General features: G+C 40.4%; 4 protein-coding genes across 4 annotated transcripts in view; 2 read left to right on the forward strand and 2 right to left on the reverse strand.

Annotated features, from left to right (window-relative positions):
* On the forward strand, positions 9 to 753 carry LOC104714239 (ent-kaur-16-ene synthase, chloroplastic-like). Its single transcript, XM_010431527.2, has 2 exons — positions 9 to 251; positions 400 to 753. Exons 1-2 carry the CDS (start codon positions 27 to 29, stop codon positions 712 to 714), a joined length of 540 nt encoding a protein of 179 aa, XP_010429829.1. The 5' UTR covers positions 9 to 26; the 3' UTR covers positions 715 to 753.
* On the reverse strand, positions 887 to 3,095 carry LOC104714241 (inosine-5'-monophosphate dehydrogenase 1-like). The gene is made up of 5 exons (XM_010431531.2): positions 2,524 to 3,095; positions 1,825 to 2,423; positions 1,526 to 1,705; positions 1,188 to 1,445; positions 887 to 1,097 (listed from the first exon to the last, which is right to left on the reverse strand). Exons 1-5 carry the CDS (start codon positions 2,924 to 2,926, stop codon positions 1,026 to 1,028), a joined length of 1,512 nt encoding a protein of 503 aa, XP_010429833.1. The 5' UTR covers positions 2,927 to 3,095; the 3' UTR covers positions 887 to 1,025.
* LOC104715984 (leucine-rich repeat extensin-like protein 3) lies at positions 3,668 to 5,753 on the reverse strand. Its single transcript, XM_019230116.1, has 4 exons — positions 5,351 to 5,753; positions 4,630 to 5,261; positions 3,995 to 4,355; positions 3,668 to 3,904 (listed from the first exon to the last, which is right to left on the reverse strand). Exons 1-4 carry the CDS (start codon positions 5,427 to 5,429, stop codon positions 3,873 to 3,875), a joined length of 1,104 nt encoding a protein of 367 aa, XP_019085661.1. The 5' UTR covers positions 5,430 to 5,753; the 3' UTR covers positions 3,668 to 3,872.
* Positions 6,386 to 8,881, forward strand: part of LOC104714242 (pentatricopeptide repeat-containing protein At1g79490, mitochondrial-like) — a 5,572-nt gene continuing 3,076 nt past the window's right edge. Inside the window, exon 1 of the mRNA XM_019229621.1 lies at positions 6,386 to 8,873. Coding sequence (XP_019085166.1) covers positions 6,561 to 8,873 — 2,313 coding nt within the window. The 5' untranslated portion in view covers positions 6,386 to 6,560. The remainder of the gene's footprint in view (positions 8,874 to 8,881) is intronic.

Below are 8,881 nucleotides of genomic sequence, written 5' to 3' on the forward strand. Positions count from 1 at the left end.
TGCAGTGGTTGGATTTGCTCAAGTCTATGTTGAGAGAAGCCGAGTGGTCTAGTAACGAGTCAACACCAAGCTTGGAGGATTACATGAAAAATGCGTACATATCATTTGCATTAGGACCAATTATTCTCCCAGCTACTTATCTGATCGGACCACCACTTTCCGAGAAGACAGTGGATAGCCACCAATATAATCAGCTCTACAAGCTCGTGAGCACCATGGGTCGTCTTCTTAATGACATACAAGGTTTTAAGGTAAGACTGTTCTTAAGATTTTAGACTTTGAACTACAATGTACAGTTAAATGATGGCAAAGACGTCTAAATCCAACATGATAATGATAATAAACTAACTTCTGCTCATAGATTTAGGATTAAGTATCCCTTTTGATGTTTTTTTGCAGAGAGAATGCAAGGAGGGGAAGCTGAATGCGGTTTCATTGCACATGGAACACGAGAGAAACAGTCGCAGCAAAGACGAGATCATTGAATCGATGAAAGGTTTAGCAGAGAGAAAGAGGGAAGAATTGCATAAGCTAGTTTTGGAGGAGAAGGGAAGTGTAGTTCCAAGGGAATGCAAAGAAGTGTTTTTGAAGATGAGCAAAGTATTGAACTTATTTTACAGGAAGGATGATGGATTCACATCACATAATCTGATGAGTGTTGTTAAATCTGTGATCTACGAGCCAATTACCTTGCAGGACGAATCTTTAACTTGATCTGGCAGGTCAAAAATAAGACTTTCGTCTTCTTTTTTATTGCTACAAAACAACTAAGAGGAAATACCAAGGCTGACTATTTTCGTTGAGTTCTTGTAAGAACTAATAAACACGATGGAAAATTGTTAGTAGAGCGAGTTCTTTATAACTGAAGTCTAACTATAAAACAACATTAGAGAAAAATTGGTGTTAAGATACAATGTGATGTTAATAAATAAAAACTATGAGTAAGATTTAAAAGTATAGATGAAAATAACATGGAACATAATATGAGAAAAACTCAAACAAAATCCTCAAATTTTGGGCAAAGCTTAAAATGACTTCTTTTCATAAGAAACCAGCCCGTGAACTCCTCCTTCAACCTGTGCTGCACCAGTTCGAGCCTGTCACAACACCAAAACAGCATCAGCACTAATGTCAGCAAAACTAGAAAGTTTTTGGGAATTAAAATCGAGACAAGAAGTTTCATTTACCTCGAGCCTAAGGATGTTTGATCTCAGCAGATCATGAGCAGATTGCAAGGAAGAAGCACCAAGGTCTTGGAAACCTTGTTTCACGGCGTGCATTGTGTAAGGTATCAGCTTCAACACTGAGCCTTTATCTGCGACTGCTCCAACCACTCCTTGAGCAATCTTAAGTTTTGTTTTATCTCCTAAGTATCTTTGGTCACTTCCTTTAGTCATTGCTTCTAGCGATCCCATTCCACGGTACTTCTTGATCCTCTTACCGTCCTATCATTACCAAAAACAATCAAAACAAATAGCGTTTCATAAAAAGTGTTAGTTAAACCGGAAGAAGGTGTGACTATTACCTTATACTCATAAGCCCCGGGAGCCTCAGTGCTTCCGGCCAAGAAGCTTCCCATCATAACAGTTGATGCTCCGAGGACGAGAGCTTTTACAATGTGACCTGAATTTGAGATACCACCATCCGCTATAACTGGAATCCCACTCTGAGCAGCGATCGAACAAACCTTGTACACAGCAGTAGCCTAAGATGTCCAAATCACACACAAAAAAAAAGGAAGGAATCTGTTAAGTTACATAATTCACAAAGTTTACACATTCTAGAAGAATCAAACAGTTAGGCTTCAGAGTTTATTTCATTTACCTGTCCACGGCCAACCGCACAAACCTCTTGTGTGGTACATATCGAACCAGACCCCATACCAACTCTCAATCCATCAACTCCAGCTTGGATCAAATTCTGTGCCTGGTACATTGTCACAACATTGCCACCAATCACATCCAAATCAGGATAAGTATTTTTCACATACTTAATCATCTCAAGCTGGTAAATAGAGTTCCCTTGAGAACTATCCAACACAACAGCATTGACCCCAGCGTTAACCAAATGCTCCAGCCTCTCCTTATCAGATTCCCTCGTCCCTATAGCCGCACCAACCATCCACTCACCGTCTGGACCCACGGTCCCTGGCCCTGACTTGGGATATCCTTGAACCCTCTGTATATCGTCTTTGGTCACCACGTTCACAGTCTCACCATCCCTTTCAAGAACCACAAAGCCCTTTTGCTTATCCTCTAGTAAAAACTCAATCTTTTCAAGATCAATGTCCCATGGCACAACATAGTCGCTGCTGTCACAGCTCTTCATGTAATCGTAAATCTTCATCTCCCTTTGTTCGTAATTCATTCTCGTCCACTGCGATTTCGATACATAGCCTAACAGTTTCGGAGTCGTCATTGTACCTGCTTTATATCAAATCCAATCATTACACTCAAATCTATTGAACTAGTTCAAATCCTTAAAAGACAGTGATAGATTCCTGGAAAAGAATATGAATCTGACCTGTTTGCGTGACAAAGACGAATGAAGAAGGACCAAAAGCATCCAGAGAAGTAATCTCGTACTCAGGGAACTTCACACCGGCGTCGGAAGCGATGGGATGTTTAAGGGACTTGGCTTGGCGAATAATAGATGCCTGAGCGGCGATGTCACAGTTGTAGTGCACGATTCCAATCCCACCAAGGGAAGCCATCGCAGCAGCCATGTGAGACTCAGAGACAGTATCCATCGGGGACGAAACGCAAGGTATAGATAAGGGTACGCGCCGGCTAAAGCGCGTGGATAGAGAGACGGCGTCGGTGGAGAAATCGATGTAGTGAGGGAGAAAGATGACGTCATCGTATGTGTAAGAGTATCCCTGAGAGAAGAGCTTATCCGCCGGGAATCCATCTTCGAATCTCGACATGGCCGGAGACACAAAAAAAGAGAGAGAGAGGCGAAGAGTGTTGTTTTAAATTAGGGTTTAAGGCAGAGGGTTTTTGGGAAGACGACAAATTCTCAAAGTATTGAATTTTGATTCAAGTCGTTTGGAGGGTTGTTCTGACTTGTGTAGGTTGTGTCTTTGTGTTTGAGAGAGAGACGAGAGTATAGTTTCCTTATATAGTGCGAATCTACTGATTGATATGTTCTTCTTCCTTTCTTTTTATTTTATTTTTCTTTTTTTCAATTTTTGTATATTTTCCATCTTCTTCTTCTTCTTTTTTCTTGCTAGATTCGTTTTGTTTCTTCTATTTTTCCTTTTTCTGTTTTTTAAATAGTTTACCACTTTTTTTCACAAAATTCGTTTTTTTTTACACTTTTTTGCTTAGAATTAACTTTTAATTACATCTTGAGACTGTTTCGTATTCGTTTATCAACTGCAGTTGTGATTCTTTTGAGTTTTGACTATCTATAAGAGATTTACTGGACGCTAATCAAATAGCAAAAGGTAAGCAGTGTATTCACGTGTCTGACATTATAAGGAAAAGATATGGTGATGAGAATGTGTATATTATTACTTTATTTCAAAGCTACAATATCATTGTGGGGGTAAAGGAATCTGTGTATAAAATAAAGATTTTGTTAGTGATAGAAGTTTAGTAGATGCAACGTACTACAAACAAGTCTAGATGACCTAATTCCATTAGCAAAAGCAATATAGTACCAATTTAGCATAAGTTTAGTGTATAGTTTATATGCCATTCCAAAGTAAATTAAGCTTTAATGGGTTACAACTTACAACTTACAAGTGAGAGACCCACCTAGCTAACGTGTTATATCAAAATATTTTATTTGATATTATTCGTAATCCAACAAAAGGTGAAAACTTAAAAGTGAGAGAGATGTCTTCGTCTTCATGACTTCATCATGCATCAGAAGAAATCAAAATGGCACCCGTTAAAGCCTGTCAAAAAATTATATGAATATCAATATTTCCCTATATAAGTATAAAGTAAAAGGAGTAATAAACTCGAATCGTATGTAATTCACTTACTTGGATCTACGGTGACAAGCATGCCTGTGCCGCCGAACGTGCACGAGCCACCGGTACCTTTGGTCCGTTGCCAATAGCTGTTGAAGGCGAACGAAGCATGGGCCCATAACGTATTAGGCTTGAAACAAGGCCCATTGGGCTGAATTGAATGACAATCAGCTCCAGACCCACATGCAAAGTTCATGGCTTCTAGAATAATTGGGTCAGGGACCGATGGCTTAGCCACGCACCAGTAAGCCGAGGTTGGATTCGCGCTCGGTGACGGTGGCGCCATAGGCGGCGGATAGACGATCGGAGGAAGAAATCCCGACGATGGACTTGGAATTGGAATNTTCTTCACTTGTTGATTCAATGGGGAAAGCTGGTCGGTTGGACACATCGATGAAGGTTTACATGGAAATGCAGGGATTTGGTCATAGGCCATCGGCAACTATGTTTGTTTCCTTGATTGATTCATATGCTAAAGCCGGCAAGCTAGATACTGCTCTTAGGCTTTGGGATGAGATGAAGAAGTCAGGGTTCAGGCCTAACTTTGGATTGTACACAATGATCATTGAATCTCATGCAAAATCAGGAAAGCTTCAAGTAGCAATGTCGGTTTTCAAAGATATGGAGAAAGCTGGGTTTTTACCAACACCATCCACATATTCGTGTCTATTAGAGATGCATGCTGGATCTNGCTCAGAGTAAGGTGGACCTGAAATAGGACCTGGTGGTCCTGGTGTAAAACCAGTTTCGGGAGGGTTGGGAACTGTTTCTGGCGGGTTTGGGACGGTAACGGGTGGGTTCGTGTTAGATGACCAGTCGGGTGGGTTTGGGACGGTAACAGGTGGGTTCGGGTTAGAGGATGATTCTGGTGGGTTCGGGTTAGATGATGATTCGGGTGGGTTTGGGTTTGGGTTTGGATTAGAGGATGAATCGGGTGGGTTGGGGTTGGAGTTCGGGTTAGAGGAGGAATCGGGTGGGTTAGGTAATATGATCGGGCCAGGAGGGGGACTAAGACCAGGAGAAGAGGACGTAGGAGGTGTGTCCGGGGGACTAACGCAAAAAGGAGGGGCATTGCCGGGAACTGAAAGTGGAGGAAGTGAAACATAGGGAGGTAGAGTGAGAGTTGTGCTAACGCCATAAGGTTGAGTGTTGGAGTAGTCTAAAGGCTGAGCAAGATTGAGTTGTGTCATCACTTTCTCCAACAATGATGTGTGTTTTACTGCTTTGATCATCTCCTGCTTTGGCTCTCTCTTAAACCCTACTTGTCTTCTTGCATCTACTACTAGGACATAAGAAAATCACAATCATAATCAAATGCTTTTAGAGATAGAGATGGATATAGAGAAATAGATAGAGAAAAGGGTTTACCGCAATGAGTGAAGAAATTGGCTGAGATAATTACACAGAGGAGAAGACAAATGGTTGCCAAGGCTCTATTTGATTCCATGGTTTTAAGATGAAGACCAAAAGAGAAGTTATATCTTCAGAACTAAAACCAATTAGCTACACTTTCAATAGAAGAAACAGAACCAAAAGAAAGCTTGAATATTTGTCTCTTCCCTCCCTCTCTTTCTATATATATATCTTGTGTGTGTCATGTCTCATGTGCATGTGTAGCAAACTAAAACAAAAAAACTTAGGAAGAATCCTGCAAGGCAACCTATGGAAGGGTTATAAGGTTCTGTTCTGTTTCTTGTAAAGATTCGCACTTTAGTTGCTCACTTTTAACTGCAGACAATGTGTAAATTCATACCATATATATAAAATTATTTTTGACATCATTAGTACTATCTAAAATGTGTTTATAGTATCAATGATTATACACAGATGTATGCCAATGGGGGCATATATGCTTGCTTGACATCGTAAAATAATCATAGAGGAAAGTTGTTTAAAACTTTTGCTTGCTTTGTACTCAAACAAAGCTCTTTTAGGTTTATCTTTTTCTTGACTACATCTATTTGCATAAGCTTCACACATTCTCCTCAGATTCTTCTTTCTCTCTGGACTTGAGGACTGGAAAAATTAAAAATATAACAGTTAGGAAACAATAAAAAGTATTCACCATTTTTTTATTTCTGTCTTCATAGAAATTAAATCTTATTTCGGGTTCTTTTACTACCTAGATAAATTATCAGTTAAAATGTTGTTGTTTAGAGATTCATAAAGATGATCCGAGTTTGAGTCTAAACCACTTATATTTTGGGTTATGTGAATTAGCCACAAGTATTATGGAACAAACTTAGAAGCAAATTTTATGGTTATAAAAAGCTAAAAACGTAAGTAAATTGACTTTGTAAAAAATAAAAAATGTTCAGTTTTTGATTTTTGTGACAATTTTTCAGTTTTTGATTAAAAATATTGAAATTAAATATGTAATAAAACCAACCAATTACTAAAATATCCATATTGGGAAAACGGAAAACCCCTGACTGCTTCTAAGCCTCTCTCTCTCTCTGGTTTTAGGGTTTAAGCCGACGAGGAGACGGAAAAATCGCCTATCTCCGGAGATCAGGTTAGGATTGATCGATTCCTAAAACTTCAATTTTTTGGCATTAGAATACCTTTTTCTCTCCTGATGATCCGTGGAAGAACCGCGAAAGTAATTCCCAGAAATGCCATTTTCTCGCTTAGTAGGAGGAGTACCATTTCTAAGTCTCCTCCTTTGCTTTCTCCCAGTCCTAATAATTTAGCCGGTAGTTACTTCTTCAACAACATCCGATTATTGAGCTATTTCGCGGTTAGAAATGGTTTTTCTCCCGATTGTTCTGTACCCAGAGACCCTGATTTCGTTGGATTAGCTAAACCAAGTCGGAGTATTGTCAGGAGATTCTGTAATGCAAAGAGCGGAGGAAGTAGTGAATCTAGTGGCTGGACTGAGGAGGTAGAGTATTTAGATGAGTCGGGTAGTGTATTACACAGCGGTAAAGGAATTAGATCAGTAGAGCCAGGGCTTGATGACCATGTAATGGTTGGTGGGTTGAAGAAGCCTTACATGAATGCTTCCGCTGTTGCAAAGATTGTTGAAGTTCTGCAGAGGTGGAAATGGGGACCTGAGTTGGAGACTCAGTTGGACAAACTCCAGTTTGTGCCCAATATGGTTCATATTACGCAGTCTTTGAAGATTGTTAAAGAGGTTGATGCCGGGATGAGTTTGTTCAGGTGGGCTAAGAAGCAGCCTTGGTATTTGCCTTCCGATGAATGTTATGTCGTCTTGTTTGATGGGTTGAACCAGGGCAGAGATTTTGTTGGGATTCAGTCCTTGTTTGAGGAGATGGTTCAAGACTCCAGTAGTCACGGTGATTTGTCGCTTAATGCCTATAACCAAGTGATTCAGTATCTGGCTAAAGCTGAGAAATTGGAGGTCGCTTTTTGTTGTTTCAAAAAGGCTCAAGAGTCGGGATGCAAAATTGATACGCAGACGTATAATAATCTAATGATGTTGTTTCTGAACAAGGGTCTGCCGTATAAGGCATTTGAGATTTATGAGAGCATGGAGAAAACTGATAGTTTGTTGGATGTGTCAACTTATGAGCTGATCATTCCAAGCTTGGCCAAATCTGGCCGTCTTGATGCAGCTTTCAAGCTTTTTCAGCAGATGAAAGAAAGGAAACTCCGACCGAGCTTTAGTGTGTTTTCTTCACTTGTTGATTCAATGGGGAAAGCTGGTCGGTTGGACACATCGATGAAGGTTTACATGGAAATGCAGGGATTTGGCCATAGGCCATCGGCAACTATGTTTGTTTCCTTGATTGATTCATATGCTAAAGCCGGCAAGCTAGATACTGCTCTTAGGCTTTGGGATGAGATGAAGAAGTCAGGGTTCAGGCCTAACTTTGGATTGTACACAATGATCATTGAATCTCATGCAAAATCAGGAAAGCTTCAAGTAGCAATGTCGGTTTTCAAAGATATGGAGAAAGCTGGGTTTTTACCAACACCATCCACATATTCGTGTCTATTAGAGATGCATGCTGGATCTGGGCAAGTAGACTCTGCAATGAAGATCTATAACTCCATGACTAATGCTGGGTTAAGGCCTGGCCTTAGCAGTTATATTTCCCTTCTTACACTTCTAGCCAACAAAAGACTCGTTGATGTTGCTGGGAAGATACTACTTGAGATGAAAGCAATGGGGTATTCTGTAGATGTCTGTGCTAGCGATGTTCTGATGATATATATCAAAGATGCTTCTGTTGATCTTGCTTTGAAATGGCTTAGGTTCATGGGTTCATCAGGAATCAAAACAAACAATTTCATCATCAGGCAGTTATTTGAGTCATGCATGAAAAATGGTCTATACGACTCAGCTAGACCTTTGCTCGAGACACTTGTGCATTCTGCTGGAAAAGTTGACTTGGTGCTTTACACTTCGATTCTTGCTCACCTTGTCCGATGCCAAGACGAAGATAAAGAGAGACAATTGATGTCAATTCTCAGCGCTACCAAGCATAAAGCTCACGCTTTTATGTGTGGTCTCTTCACAGGTCCAGAACAGAGGAAACAACCAGTTCTAACGTTTGTCAGGGAGTTTTACCAAGGGATTGATTACGAACTCGAAGAAGGAGCTGCTAGATACTTTGTGAATGTCCTTCTCAACTACCTAGTTTTGATGGGTCAGATAAACAGAGCTCGATGTGTCTGGAAAGTAGCCTACGAGAACAAACTCTTCCCAAAGGCCATCGTCTTTGACCAACACATTGCTTGGTCTCTCGACGTGAGAAACTTATCGGTTGGAGCCGCGCTCATAGCTGTGGTTCACACTCTCCACAGGTTCAGAAAACGGATGCTCTACTACGGTGTAGTCCCGAGACGTATAAAGCTAGTCACAGGACCGACATTGAAGATTGTAATAGCTCAGATGCTGAGCTCTGTTGAGTCGCCTTTTGAGGTTAGCAA

This window comes from Camelina sativa, chromosome 9, assembly GCF_000633955.1.
Source record: "Camelina sativa cultivar DH55 chromosome 9, Cs, whole genome shotgun sequence".
In the NCBI taxonomy this organism is placed as follows: Eukaryota; Viridiplantae; Streptophyta; class Magnoliopsida; order Brassicales; family Brassicaceae; genus Camelina; species Camelina sativa.

What these genes read in the sequence shown, in the direction of transcription:
- LOC104714239 (XM_010431527.2), top strand. Translation starts at nt 27, where the DNA reads ATGTTGAGAGAAGCCGAGTGGTCTAGTAACGAGTCAACACCAAGCTTG. An exon ending in ATGACATACAAGGTTTTAAG is followed by an intron (nt 252 to 399) that starts GTAAGACTGTTC and finishes GTTTTTTTGCAG; the next exon opens with AGAGAATGCAAGGAGGGGAA.
- LOC104714241 (XM_010431531.2), bottom strand. Translation starts at nt 2,926, where the DNA reads ATGTCGAGATTCGAAGATGGATTCCCGGCGGATAAGCTCTTCTCTCAG. An exon ending in CGTCTTTGTCACGCAAACAG is followed by an intron (nt 2,424 to 2,523) that starts GTCAGATTCATA and finishes GATATAAAGCAG; the next exon opens with GTACAATGACGACTCCGAAA. An exon ending in CAAACATCCTTAGGCTCGAG is followed by an intron (nt 1,098 to 1,187) that starts GTAAATGAAACT and finishes GTGTTGTGACAG; the next exon opens with GCTCGAACTGGTGCAGCACA.